This window comes from Acyrthosiphon pisum, chromosome A1 (assembly GCF_005508785.2).
Source record: "Acyrthosiphon pisum isolate AL4f chromosome A1, pea_aphid_22Mar2018_4r6ur, whole genome shotgun sequence".
Classification (NCBI taxonomy): Eukaryota; Metazoa; Arthropoda; class Insecta; order Hemiptera; family Aphididae; genus Acyrthosiphon; species Acyrthosiphon pisum.
This window is the reverse complement of record NC_042494.1, coordinates 133,556,469-133,571,702: the sequence shown is the minus strand read 5'-3', so window position 1 is coordinate 133,571,702 and position 15,234 is coordinate 133,556,469. Positions and strand designations below refer to the sequence as shown.

Here is a 15,234-nt window from a genome sequence, read left to right as displayed (position 1 = left end):
TCAGAGATATTACGCGTGTATCGGCACTCGTCGCTCCGCTCCGTAAATCGAAAATATCCCTCAACTTGCTATGCAACACCACCTTAAGTAGGTTACAGGGCAAGTTATGTCATAGTATATGGGCAGTGATTACACAGTCAGCGGCACTTATTATAACACTTATTAAATATCTACAACCGTGCTGGATAGTACTATATAGTAGTCGAGATAACAGAATTGAGTAGTCGCGGAAGTCGCGATAACCGATAAGTATCAAAAAAAAATATTTTGTAAAAAGATAATATTTTTTGAGATAATGAGTGTTTATTGTTTGCAGTTAAAAGAATCACCCTGTACTTGCCTATCAGATAGAAACCCTGAGCCAGCTACTAATGAGCTCGACATAGCATTCATCTGATTACTATTACTGGGAATATATGATGGATTTGTTGTTGTAGAATATATCGAATCTTGACCACACATAATATTGCATTCCTATATAACATGGATAAAAAAATAAAAATGAATCTTCATAAAACATAATAGTTTACTTCAGTCGTAGGCTTCCTGATCTTCCATACACTGTGTAGACCATTTAAAATGTCATACATTAAACATATATTAAACTCAATACTGGTGAAAACTATAGTAGTTAAACAATCTCTGGCATACTGTAATACACTTCCTACAAAATTGAATTAAATAAATTAAATTTTCCATCCCGTACAATACATAGTGATGTTAATTAATACACAATATTAATGATATAATATAGTTTTATTTATATTATGTATCAATTCTAATGTATGGTAGAACAATAAGTAATAACTAATACATAGAATATTATACTAGGGGTTTTCAACCTTCTTGAATCCACGGCTCTTCTGATTTTTAAGTATTTATTTTCTTCTGCGGACATGGTTTCCTTGATAATAATTGCAGACACCCCACTCATAGGAGCCGCGACATACAAGTGGAAAACCCTTAGTATATACTCTGTCCAACTAGAGAATACGCTAGTTCTGTGTATGTACTCTAACGGGGACGCCAATATTTTATCCGAATTATTTCACGCGTAACAGATATTTTACGGAATGTGAATGTAGGAAAATATTATTTTTGAATGATATGTACATGAAAATTGTTATGTTGAATAATGTATCGTTGAAAATTGTTTTTTAGAACAAACATTAGATGGGATGATACATTGATGAAGTAAACAGTACATGAAATCAATAAAGTGTTGAACAATTATTACTCGGAATAAACATTAAAGACGCTTATATTTTATCGGAATTATTTTACGTGGGACAGACATTTTACGGAATTTAAGCGTAGGAAAAATTGTTGTGTTAAATATTATGTATCGTTGAACATTTTTTGTCAGAACAGGCATTTGACGGAATGATACGTTAATGAAACAAAAAATACATGATTCCAATTAATGTGTATCCCAAAATTTGAGAATCCCAATAAATGATTGTTTTAAATAACATAATTCCAATATACGTCGGTTCCAAATATCGTAATTCCAGCAATTGTCTATTCTGATCGATATTTGAAATTTGATGATTCAATTAATGTGTATCCCAAAATTTGAGAATCCCAATAAAATGATTGTTTTAAATCAAATAATTCCAATAAATGTCAGTTCCAAGTATCGTAATTCCAGCAATTGTCTGTTCTGATCAATATATTCCAATCAAAACTAAACTCAATATATTATTATCAAATAACTATTTTTCCGAATATTGTTGATTCCATAGATTAATATTTGAGTATAATACGACATATTCTCTGTGACGGCATAGCATTCACTGAGGTAGGGAGGCCTCATTTCTCTCTCAAAGTAACCTGCAAGCCCAGCAGATTTTAACCAACTCCACCCGATTAAAACCTTTGCTGATATGGTAGTCTTGGTGGGAATAACTGGTGAGGCTCGGTAACATGCGGGTTGGGTTGAACATATCAATTTTTATTGGGCCATGGCGTGTTCTATTGTTGGACAGTAATAGATAATTTAAATATTAATAAATACCTTGTTTTAATAAGAACAAAGGCAAAACTTCTTTTAACGGTTGACTCAATGAGTATATAGTAGGCAATGGTAAAGATTTTCCTGTCATATCAATAGGCACTTGACCTAAATCTCTTTCAATTAGTATGCCAAAACTTGTATTCCAAACAGATGTTACCTAAAATAATTCAAATTTTAATATTTGTGATTTGTGACAATATTAGTGCTTTGATTTAAACGCACTTAAAAATTAATCATCAAATATTGATTTGAAAAATATGCGTTCAAAACCAAAATCAAATCAAAAGATGGCAAACTATGCTCATAAAAACTGTATTTAAAAAGAGTATGAATTTTTGGTTTTATATTAATATGAAACAAATTAAAGCAATATTTATTAATTTATTTATTTTTGGGTTTGTTAAAATTTAAAAACAAATAAATAGAATAAAAATGTATGATAAAATAATTAGGTAGGTAGACTTTGAATTAATCTGTTTTACTTCTACAACTTGAGTTGGCATTTTAAATTAAAATCTTTCTTGTAATTATCAGTTTTGCATTAGCAACACAATTGTTCAATATGCCATAAAAGAGTAAATCTGACCTTAAAATTGTAAAATATGCTTTAAAAAATGTTAACATTGAAAATATGGTGTATGATAGTTTGTATTTTTAATCACATCTTCATGAAACATATTTTGTGCTTTCTATACATATAATACAAAGTATGTACATTATTACAAATCTGCTCTATGTGATAATGAGCACTCATTTCGATAACATACCTTAAAATATAATGGTGTATGCCAAACATCTCCTCCTTCAGAATATAAACTTATTTTTTTTGCATCAACTATACATATGCATGGAACTATTTTTTCTATAAAATAATATGTACAATGATTAAAAATTATTTTTAATTTAATTTATAAAAAAGAAAAGATACTGGTAGTAAAGGATGAAATGTGGTAGAATAGCAGAAATATAAAGCTAAAATAATAAACTAATATTTAAACACCTAATACCTAATTTATAGGTAATAATATGTACTCCCTTTAACATTTACTTATAATTTATTTAAATTTAGTTTTTGATTTTACCATCTTAGTGGAATACTAACAAATAACAATATATTATATAATTAGGCCTTCCCATGGGTGACCTTAGGGTAATTTTCAGAGGGTAGGGGGACAAAATGAAACTAGTTAAAAAACTATTATTCTGTATGAATATAAAATGATTGGTTCACTAATTAAGTGATAAGCACCAAGTATTTAAGCAAGTCTATGGCATCAAGTATGGTATTAAATATGAAAAAAATATATGGATTCAAAGCAAATTTGATTTTTTTTTATACCAGTGTGATTTATCGGTTCAAATATCGGTTTAAAAAAAAAACTGATACCGATAAATCTGATATCGAGTATTGGTTCTAGTATCGGCCCATCCCTAGTATATAATACCAGAACCACTATTATATGATTGTATTTATAAGTGATGGGATATACCTTCAGGTTTTATTTCACTATCATTTACTTCTGGTGAAACATTGAATTTACTCCATAAAGCATGTGTGACATTAGTTTCCATTGTATAAGTACAGATCAGTGATCTACAGCTTGGAGTATAGTCTTCTTTATCAGCAGCAGATTTACAAGCATTTCCTCGGCTATGCACTACAATTTTACCAGAAACATATAATTCTTCCTCAGCTCCATCTTTTTCTCTCAAAATAAATTTTTCTTGGGACTACAATAAAATAAAAATGTCATAATAAAAAATAAAAAAATCTTAGGTGGACATTTTCTAGGCTTTCTAATAAAAAATATAATTCATAAGAAGTCAAAGAATTATTAAAATAAATTATTTAGCTATGAAACAATTTTCAAAAGGTTCTGGCCAAGATATTAGACTATACCTAGATATCTAATTTTCTTGTTGTCTTTTAAAGTAATATGCTAAATTTCGGAAGAAAAATAGTGAACAAAGGTGACAACCCATACCTTTTTATCTCTGTAAAAATGATGGAACACAATCGGTTGACATTGACAACTATCAACCAGTCTTCATTGCTCAATGTTTTAACTGACCGCCTTTACTTTATTGTTATTATTTATTTTAGTTTTTTTCTATAAATATCAATAACATGTTTTTCGTTGGGTCAAAATATGAAAATTTAATACAAGATTCCTCATAAGTTGTTGTAATAGCAGACGATAAGTATTTAAGATACATAGTCATGATTGCTTTTTTTTTATAAGCATTTAGAGTACAAATTTCAACAAAATTCATCAGATTATTGAAAATGTACAAATTGTTTTGTAGTTAAAAATGTAGTATTTAATTTGTATAATTAAGGATTGAAATTTTAAAACAAAATTTCTTATTAATAGTGTATACTGTAACCAACAAATCTAAAAAATATTTTAACATTTATTTTTTTTTATAGATATTTTAAGTTCAAAATTAGGTATATGAACAAAAAATAACAATTTTAGTTATTTTGTTGCAATTTAAAAAATATTCTTTGTGGGTAACTTTAAAGTATATTATTATGTTGTATACACACAATGACATTTTCAATTTCAATTGTTTTCTCAAAAATGCATTAAACCTACTACCTATAATAGTAATGTCCAATAAAAAAATTAATTACTTAAATAACAAAAATATATTTTGTAACATAGGCTGTCAGAACGTCTATCGCATTTAAATCTCAAAATCCCGGTTTGAGATCCAACCCAGGTTGGACCTAGGTAGAAATAATTTTTGTGTTATATTTATATAGATAACCTATAGGTAACATACAGATGTTTATATTTTAATGTTTTTATTAAGACTTCTCATTTAAGAGGACGTTACACTGAAATTTGTTGTATCCGTCTTACAAGTGCATAACTTAGCAAACTGTATGCTCAGCAGACAGTCTTGTAAAAAGTACTTTTGAAAAAAGTATTAAGATACTAATACTAGTATTCGAGTAAAAAAGTATTAAAAATACTTTTAAAATACTATTATAAAAATCTATTTTACGAATACTCTGATAGACTGACAGCAGAACACATGTAGTTCTATTAGTTTGAAAATTAGAGTGAATTGACCTACTATAAAATTTAAAGGTAAGATTATTATATAGACAATCTCATAGGCTTATTATTATATTTTAATTTTAAAGCGAGTTATGAATATTTTAAGATGTACAAACAATTTACAATTTTGTTCTTTTAACAATGAAGTCTTGACACTTGAACCATGAACTAAAACACATTTCAGCAGATTTTGCTGAAGATGACTAATGACTAGTCAATAAAATTTAGACTTACAATTTTATATTGAAATAAATGTAATGGTATCAGACCACCATACTATATTAGCCACACGCAGATCTGCACAGCCATATTTGATTTACATCGTTGATGACTGATAACCAGACACAATTATTTTTAAACACATAAATATATTGTTTTTTTTTAAAAAAAATATTGTTATGTTTTGCTACATTTTCAAACTCATGATGTAAAATATATGATAATATTAATTTAAATGCATAAAACTCAATCAGGAAATAACATCTCAAGTTCTACTATTGTAAATCATTATTTATGATCAGTGTAGAAATGTTTGGAAATCTGAAAGAGGTAAATAGTTTACTATCTAATTATTTAACTTCTTACACCTATCATTTTTTTACCTACTGTTATTAAAGTAATTATATTATTGAAGTTAGCTTAACAATAATAAGAATACATACATGCGTATTATCTGAAGTGTCCAAAGATAGATCAGTTATTGTTTTTGACAAAAATTCATCAGCATGGAGTTCTGGTCGATCGTAATATCCAACTGATGGAGTATTCACTTCACCAATGAATCTATTTTTTACATGTTGCCGCCCAAAAGGTATGAACACCTGAAATTATTGTTATTAATATCCGGGATATGCAAAAGTCAGGAATTACTTACTTGTGGATTGGTGGCGGCTAACATTGTGTTATATTCATCCAGATTTAAAGCATTCGAAATAATCGGAAACAAATATGGATAGTCTACGAGCGCAATACGATCCACGGGTGTTAACTGTTTAACAATAATACAAATTGAAAATCAGTAATCAACGCCAAGCGATAATATAATAATGAAAGGGATTGACTTGACTCACTAGACAGTCCTTAGTGGACGGTACTGACCACTATTTACTATAGAATTTGACGGGATCACGGGATTCATATTTATTATTTTCGATTTAATATTCAGTGATGATATGAATCGATATACGACAATCACGTTTTTCGAAATTTGAAATTACGGAATTACCGGGGATTATCAACATCGTTTGATAAGAAAACAAAACAATTAACAATAAACATTACACAGTGTGGCCGTGTGTAAAATAATAATATTGTTTAAACGGTCTTGGAAGGGGAATATTATGTGGATTTTACAGTTTTTATCGTTAAAATATTTGATAATAACAATAATAAATAATATAATATCGTATAATATATATATATTAGAAGCCTGCAGCTGCAGCTGGCGGTCACGCAACGACCGTAACACTTTTGTTCGAACTCGAGATGCCCGAATGCGTCTTCCATTATCGGCGGTTGGCTGTCCAATGACGGTTACAATTCCAATTGAATGAGTAAACATAATACAATTATTAATAGAACAATAGGTGCAATAGGTCGAGTTGTCGCTGTTATTATTGTTTTCGTTCGTTTCTTCTCAAACAACTGACAAGTCAATAAATTTAAGTTGCCGCGATTTCAAATTTGCCAATTTGTGAAGTAGTCACTGTAGTGCGTTCAGTCCGTTTTCTTCCTTTTAATTGTGTTCGAAAAAATGAAAGCGCTTAAAACCATTGTGTTCATTATGACGGTATTCACCACGTCTGTGGTTGCCGATAGAAAGGTAATTTTTTCTAACAAATCTTATTTAAGGATATTGTTATTGTGACAACCAATAAATAAAATGTTGTTAATTGAATAGTTGCACGCTGAATTCAATCCGGGATGTATGATGGAGGATCATTGTTCTAAATTATCAAAACTTACATATATACGCGCTGATGGTGATAACGATACTGTTCATTTTTTACTGGATGCCACATTAAAACCATCGCTGGTTGTTATAACCACAAACAAAGATGCCATTATTCAAGTGAACTATACTACAGATCGGGCCAACGACATAAAGTTTACAGAGTCTCCGCTGTATACGTTTGCATCTGTCTTCAATAATGTAAGCCTATATTCCAAGTTTAACGATACACTACAGTGAATTTATATTTTTAAAGTTACAAAATATATTACACTTATATACCTAGGTACCCTAAGTGTCTTTAATATGTAGGTATACTGTTTTTTTCCAGTCTGTAATCGTCATATTTTATTAATTGTCTACTAATTAAGTTATGTAAATTGTATAACAATTGTCATTAGACTTAGAATAGTTATTGGTAAATGATAATTTGTTATTTTTATTTCATTAAGTATTTTTAGAATCCAAAGATTTTGCAATTTGATTTTCTTAATCTAATTCTTTAAAACTTTAAAATTATTGTAAACTATCTTGGGAATAATCTATAAGACATTTTCTTAGACCTGGATTTGTTACCTCGTGTTTAAATTATAAGATTCAATTGAAATAATTATATTACTTTTAAGTAGATAGAACATACTTCATAACAGCCTGCATAGAACTAAATTATATTTAAAATTTGTACACACTTAACACAACAAGTAATATGTATAAAAACCAAGGTACATGGACAGAACGGCTTAATTGAACTACATCTATTAACAGTACTTTAAATATTATTTTGAACATATAATTTTATTTATACCTTAACAAGGTAAATTACATATATTGCTAAAAACATTTAAGTTTATTGTTTGTATAGTACCTTAATACAAATCAAATAAAAATGTATAATTATTATAACTTATATACTATATTTTAATTTTAGTTGTATGAGTTCAATGATGTAAATGATACAGCAAATATGGAAAATGCCGATAATTTCAAAAAAATGGATTTTAGGAAATTTAATTGGAATACAACTCAATCAATAAACAATAATAATGAATCTGTAGAGATTGTTCTATCTGCTAATTCATATAGAGGGCCGGGCATTAACAAAACTGGTATTGTATCTATTACGGTAAGAACTCATGATACTGTCCTTGAGCTCATTTATGAATAAAATTAATTGATGATAAAAGAAATTTATGAACAGTATGACAATTTTCAATTGAATATTTATTAATTTTAAAATTTAATAACACAAAACATCAAGATGTTTAATTTGGATGTACCTAATATAAAAAAAATAAAAATATATAGTCCTACCTACTCATGTTTTATTATTATTATTTAAATAAAATTGAATGTCTAGCCATATTTATCCACAGATGTAACTACTCTTGTACTATTAAATATTAATATTCTATTAGTTTGCTTAAATTTTAAAACTTATTATATTATTTAAACACTTAGAAAATAAATCATTTAACTTTTCAAATATTAACGTTTAACATAAATTAGCTCTATAAATGTATTCAACTTTAAAAATAAATATCCCCAGAAATGTCAAATTTAAAAAATAATATTAAATCTATCACGAAACTTTCATTAATATGTTAACTGCGGATCATATTTGAGTACACTTGTCTTGACGCTGAGAAAATGAAGGTTTTAAAATAAGTTGAAAAATTAAAATACTTATGTACTACTTGCCCATACTTATGAAATAATACAAGAATTTAAAAGTTTAAATTTAAAGCTGACCAAATTGTAGTACATTCAATAACAATGTACATGATGCCAATTGGTGTCATCGGCAGTGAACTTATTAATAGTTACTTTTATTTTATTTGGTCCTTTCGGTTACTATATTAAAAAAATGTCATTTTATTTTATTTTGAACCTATGTAAACCAAATTTATTGTGTTATATTTATTATAACTCCTTTTATTTTCAACATAAATTAATGAACAATTTCAAGTTAGTGTTATTATTTTTTTTTTGTGTATTAACATTCAATAAATTTAAATTTATTACATTTTTTGATTCATGAATATATTAAATAATATATTCTAAATATTGTGTTATACCTTTCTAATAAATTATGATTTTGGTGTTAATATATGTATTTTATTCATTTTTAGTTCAAAGTATGTGGGAAAAAAGGTACCGGGTCTAAGTTGCCGCATCTTGTTCATACTCCTGAATCCGGAGAACTAACACTTACACTTAATAATTTGAATACAAATTTTACGAAATCACGCTTTGCAGTTGAGTTACTTACTAGTAGCTCTTTTCCATTCAATAAGTCTGAAGAATTATCAAGCAATACATTTTCAGATGATAAACTCTCTGGTGGCACATTTTTAGTAAGTTAATAAAATGTACTATTATTATATACAAATTATTTAAGCTATGAGTCAATAATACTTATGATAAAATTACAAAGATAAAATGATATAGAACAATAATAATTTTTATTATGAAAAAAAAAAAATAAAACATAAAATTAGTAACAATTATTATGACTGGCATTGACATAGTCATTGTATTACCAAATTGTATTTAGTTATAATTTAATATAAAAACATTTTTTTTTTTCTTTTTTTAAATTGTATTTAACTTTCTATTGGTATAAATAATTTTCTCCATAAAAATTATTCTTTTAAAACTTATCAGAAAATCAAGTAATTGTATAGTTGTTATAATGCTTATCTAACTTTATTACTGATTGGAGTCAGTGAAGTAATATTTAATTGGTGTATTTTTGATTGCTGCAAAAACGGTTTGTAATGTATTTGGTAAATTTTTCCCATACATAATCAAATACGCTGATATTCTGTATATTATTAACTATTATTTATTTTATTTTAAATTAAAATCGAAAAAAACACAATTTTGTATTAAAAATAACTAAATATAGGTACTTTAAATAATTTGCAGTTATAAATTAATAAAAAATTGTAAAACAAAAATAAATGTTTTGATTTATTCTTTATATTTTTACCCCTCCCAATCAAGCATGAAAATAATAAAAATTACCCGACGGATAGCATGTTCAAATAATAATATTAATGCAATTTTGAATTTCAAATAAACTATTTTACGTTGATTACTTAAGTATGATAATTGATCAACTTTTAATGTAGTTAATTAATGTTAAAATATTCTTTAATAGTAAATTTTAAATTAGTCTGTTTGTTTTTATACCTCAATCATACAATTTAACGGTTCAATAATTTTAAACATTACATCTTGGTTGTTAGAATAATTTAACAAGTGTCATTAGTATAGTTTATAATTTATCATAAATGTTATTCTGTATTGCTACATTTGCTCAACACCTTCCACAGTCATATTATTATATGATAAATTGAGTAATTGGGTCATTTATGTTGTATACTCCCATGTACCATGTTAATAGATACAGTATGAAAAATGACGGTCCGCCAAATGATATTTATGCTCAGTATTAAAGATAATATTATTGTTCTTTTTGAAAATAAAATTTTTTGATTATAGCTCATCATGTTTTTAAGTTTGATATCATATAACTCATAGATTAATTACTGATTATTTCAAATGTTAACTTACAAAATTATGTATTTGTAATACCAAGTGAACGAAAAGTTAAAATCTTCTTAATAATCTACTGATATCTTGTGAATATTTTAGAGCTATTTGCTGAATGCAAAAGGAGATGTGGAAGGAGGTGGTTTTCTAAGTTGGAAACCAGTAATATATAAAGCAGAAAATACACATGCATTGAATTCTTCTTCCACAATTCAGTATGATGTTCATGATCATCCCTTTGAAAACGACTGGATTAACACTCCTTTATATAACATGTACGGGAATTCATTATTTGGTAACAATTCTCAGCTTCTTTTGAAGTCAATTAATGTATCTTTTGGACAGCCCAATGATGAATATTATGCAAAATCTAATTATACTTATTGGTAAGTTATATATTTTTATTTTTTAATTTATTTACTGTAATTTATTAACAAAACATTATTATTTTCAGGACCTTTTTGGTAGGAATAGGTGCACCTCCCCAAACAGTTATGGGTTTTCTTGAATTGTCAATTATCGCTAGCCTTTTATTACTGTTGAGTATAACTATGATTCTTATATTTTGTATTTTTATGCGTTGGATGTCTAGTAAACGTAATTCCATAATTTATGGTAAATAAATCTTGACAAGTACCTATTATATTTAACACAGCTTACTAATTTAGCAAATCCTATGCTCAGATTTAAATATCTTAGTCCTGTATATTTTAAGTAGGTTTTTGACTAACATATTATTATGACACTTCATTCCAGATTTAATTTATAGTTACTCATAATATGACAATCATTATTTTTCATGATGTACATAACTAAACAATTCAGCGTAATTATTTATAAACTAATATTGCAGATATATACATATTACTTTATATTCAAATATCTTTGATAAAAATATATAAACTGTAATGTTAATAACTGTAGAATTAATTATTTATTATTTGACATGTATAACTTGTTTAAATTAGGATATTTACTCAATTAAATACTTTATTCTGATAATTATTTTAGTTTTAAGTATATTATACAGGTTATTGTTAATAATTATTTTTATAAAAATAAGTCATTTGAAAATTGTATTTATTTATTGATAAAATTCATAAAATAATATATTGTATGCACAATTAAAATTTATTGAAGTTTCTTTTCAATTTAACTGAACGTTGACTATATGAAACTTTCATTCAAGAATATTGTTTAACTTTTTATTTTAATGGTTATTGAAGTTAAATATTGCTTTATCTTCTTTAATACATTCATTGATTTATTTGATAAAATAAAATTTGTATTTATACATGATTGTGCAATAACAATAAATTATTTACCTTGTAGGTTATATTTTTGTAAACACTACAAGTGTAAAATTGTTTTTAATGTAAATTTTGTATTATCATGTAAAAAATACTTAAATACAAATATTGTGATTGAAGGGACTGAAAAAAATAAAATATAAATCAGTGTATTTATTTTTGTATTTACTCATTAATATAATATTTTTGTTTGCTAACTTAAAATATATATTTTTTCTGGTGAGACATTTAGAATTTATTATCTTACTATTATCATCTTATATACTTATTACTATTACATTAATATATTTTATTTTTGTACTGCATTAATGTAAATGCTTGTAACTTCTACAGTTCACTAATATTAAATTTGTATTCCTGCCAGAAACTGATAATTATATGCTTATTATGTACAAACTGTTTGATTAAAAACAATTGTATACGTCATATATATTTTTAATAACATTATATGAAATTACAAATGAATTGGGGTTATTAAAAATATGTTACAAATTTAACACAGACTTCATACAGCTAATAAGTTTAAAAAGAAAAAGAAAACAATTTAGCGTATTAAAACCATTACCCATAATATTATATTTTAATTATAATAAAATTTTTTTTGTTAAACTGACTTAATAATTATAAAATGAAAATACTTTCAATAAAAGTTATGATACAATATCAATGCTATTTTTTTCAAACTTAGTACAAAGTAGATAACAAAAAATGTTTTTAAATTATTTAGTACTTATAAATATATTATTGTGAAACTTCATCGAGTTTTGCTGAAGATGGTTGAGGTACTGTTTCTTCTGGTTCAACCGGTTTCTCATGAGCTATTGACATACAAATGTTATAATAAAAAAATAAATAGATTTTACTATTAATTTAACTATAATTTACTCAAGGGGAAAAACTTGTAAAATACTATCTTAATAATATGTTCTTTTATTTCTGAGGGAAAAACAAATCATATCTTATATAATCATAATTTTTATTCTGGATCAAAAATACATGTTTGAAGAAATATTTAGCAGTAAATCAACAGACATTTACAGATTTTCCTGGCAAAAATATAAAAAGCCAATATATATGTATAATATATTCGTGAAAAATTATGGAATAATCTAATATGATATGAAATTTAAATCATAATTTGGATCAAACTTACAGTTGAGCGTTGAAGTTAAAACTTACTAATTTATTAAACATTTCTTAAAACATTCACAGCAAAAATAAATTTTATTTTACTTGGAATATTATTTTTATAATGCTTTAACATGAATTTAAACAGTATATTGTAGAACACAGTACTCTTATAGATTTCACTTATCGAAATTAACATCTAATCTAAAGAAGAAATCTTGCAGTTTTTGTTTAGTATGTTGTATGGTACAAAATATACAGTAGGTATACAAAAACAAAATTTAGTAATATTAACTATGAACCGTAAATGCTACGGATAAGCATACGATGTAGCTTATATTTCAAATAATAAAAATAAAAAAAGTGGGGAAGTGGATGTCCGCTCTATATAATGAATGGTATTCAATTATAATTCGATGATCTGATATCATTGTATACGAAAAACGAGTCTGGGCGGAGACAGTTTGTCAGTCTAGGATTTTTCATAGTATATTTATATTGTTATCACTTATTATTAATACCATAGTCAGTAAGTTGAATTAATATTAATAAATTACAAAAAATAATTAGAATCGTTATTCTTGGTTATTGAATATGAAATTTCATCCAAATTTTGACTTAAAATAACTAAAAAAAAACAACTGTTTTTGTAAGCTTTGTATATTTTTAAGATTTTTTTGGTTACAGGATAACCTACTTCCGTAGAATCATTTTCAAGCTTTTTGATCCAATGCATAAAATTGTATTGACATATATAGAAGAAAAAACTATAAAAATTAAATTGTCCATAAACAGCTCAAAACGAATCAAAATATTTTCTAAATTTTACGGTGTATAGAAAAAGCTAATATATACAAACAGTGAACATTTCATGTATCTATGGTCAGTTGCTTCAGAGTTACGCCAAAAACCAAAATTGATTTTGCGTAAAAAATACCGGTTTCCTTAATTTTTATTTTATTTTTTCCGGTGCTTTTAAAAACTATTGGAAATTTTAAATTTTGATCACCCAAATGCACTAACTACACACACTTTCCAATCGAAAAAAATAATGTTGAAGAAAACCGAAGCAGTTTTACTGCTTCAAACTGTGATGACGGACAAAAAAAATATAAATAAATAATTAAAATAACACGCATTGTAAAATCAATTCATTCAATATTCATTGCTCCACTCAGAATTTAAACTTAACCAAAGATAATAGAATGACAAAACTGTATTTACTTTGAAATACTGATAGAAATGGTAATAAATAATGCACTATTATCTTAATACATACCTACATTTAAAAATTCAACATAGTTTAGTTCAAAAAAATCTGCTAATTAATTTATAAGTATGTTAAAGTAATTTTGATTTTATTTAAATTTTGTGATACATCATTTTAAATTACCTGTGTTTGGTTCAGTAGATTTCACTTCATCAATTAATTGCTTATTTTCATCATTAGATGTTTCAGATGGTCCAGAAATTGAAGGTGCGTTATATATATTTTCAAGCGGTGGTTGATTTGTATCTTGATTAACAGTACCTATTTGTTGAGGATATGCCACGCGTGGAGGTGGTGGCGGATACTGTTGATAAGGAGCTTGATGATAATATGGATGGGGTGTATACTGAGGATACGGTTGTGGAGGGTAAGTATAAGGCCTGGGTGGCATTGCTTGAGATGTATAAGGTTGCTGTTGTGGATATGGAGGAAATCCAGTTGATGGAGTTGGTGACGGTGTTCCTTGAGATGATGGAGGGGGAATTTGAGGAGGCTGCATCATACCTGAATGTTGATGTTGCGGAGGAGCAGCATTAGATGGAGCTTGATTTGGTGGATACACATTTGGTACATTAACTTGAGAGTTCTGTGACAGTTGAAATGAAGGTCCTTGAGTGTAAGACTGTGATAATGGTGGGTATGGTTGAGTTGAAGGAGCAGAATAAGCTTTAGTTTCTGGTAATTTCGGTGGTGATTCTGTAGTTGATGAAACAACATTTGAAGGCGAATCTGATCCCAATACTGGTGGAATAGAAGGAGGTAGCGGCACCATGACTGGAGGGGGCTGTGGTTGAGATTGTGGTGGTTGCAATTGCGATTGTGTTGGTTGCGATTGAGGCGGTGGTGATATTTGCACTTGTGTCTGTTGGGTTTGTAATTGTTGAGGAAGTGGAGACTGCAATTGTTGTATCTGCGGGGATTGTATTTGT

At 26.9% G+C, this 15,234-nt stretch overlaps 3 protein-coding genes across 3 annotated transcripts in view; 1 reads left to right on the top strand and 2 right to left on the bottom strand.

Moving 5' to 3' along the window:
• The window catches only part of LOC100167778 (anaphase-promoting complex subunit 1), a 19,852-nt gene extending 13,529 nt beyond the window's left edge, over nt 1–6,323 (bottom strand). Inside the window, exons 1-8 of the mRNA XM_016807322.2 lie at nt 6,159–6,323; nt 5,963–6,076; nt 5,751–5,909; nt 3,508–3,748; nt 2,785–2,879; nt 2,018–2,174; nt 531–664; nt 341–474 (exon numbers count right to left, since the gene is read on the bottom strand). Coding sequence (XP_016662811.1) covers nt 341–474; nt 531–664; nt 2,018–2,174; nt 2,785–2,879; nt 3,508–3,748; nt 5,751–5,909; nt 5,963–5,986 — 944 coding nt within the window. The 5' untranslated portion in view covers nt 5,987–6,076; nt 6,159–6,323. The remainder of the gene's footprint in view (nt 1–340; nt 475–530; nt 665–2,017; nt 2,175–2,784; nt 2,880–3,507; nt 3,749–5,750; nt 5,910–5,962; nt 6,077–6,158) is intronic.
• A 197-nt stretch (nt 6,324–6,520) lies between these two features.
• Nucleotides 6,521–12,372, top strand: LOC100160951 (glycosylated lysosomal membrane protein B). The gene is made up of 6 exons (XM_001952087.4): nt 6,521–6,910; nt 6,989–7,240; nt 7,968–8,162; nt 9,169–9,393; nt 10,700–10,983; nt 11,052–12,372. Exons 1-6 carry the CDS (start codon nt 6,842–6,844, stop codon nt 11,218–11,220), a joined length of 1,194 nt encoding a protein of 397 aa, XP_001952122.2. The 5' UTR covers nt 6,521–6,841; the 3' UTR covers nt 11,221–12,372.
• Nucleotides 12,327–15,234, bottom strand: part of LOC103308638 (ataxin-2 homolog) — a gene marked incomplete in the record, with an annotated part of 47,026 nt that continues 44,118 nt past the window's right edge. Inside the window, 2 exon segments of the mRNA XM_029488360.1 lie at nt 12,327–12,725; nt 14,429–15,234. Coding sequence (XP_029344220.1) covers nt 12,649–12,725; nt 14,429–15,234 — 883 coding nt within the window.

What these genes read in the sequence shown, in the direction of transcription:
- LOC100160951 (XM_001952087.4), top strand. Translation starts at nt 6,842, where the DNA reads ATGAAAGCGCTTAAAACCATTGTGTTCATTATGACGGTATTCACCACG. An exon ending in TTGCATCTGTCTTCAATAAT is followed by an intron (nt 7,241 to 7,967) that starts GTAAGCCTATAT and finishes TTTTAATTTTAG; the next exon opens with TTGTATGAGTTCAATGATGT. An exon ending in AAATCTAATTATACTTATTG is followed by an intron (nt 10,984 to 11,051) that starts GTAAGTTATATA and finishes TATTATTTTCAG; the next exon opens with GACCTTTTTGGTAGGAATAG.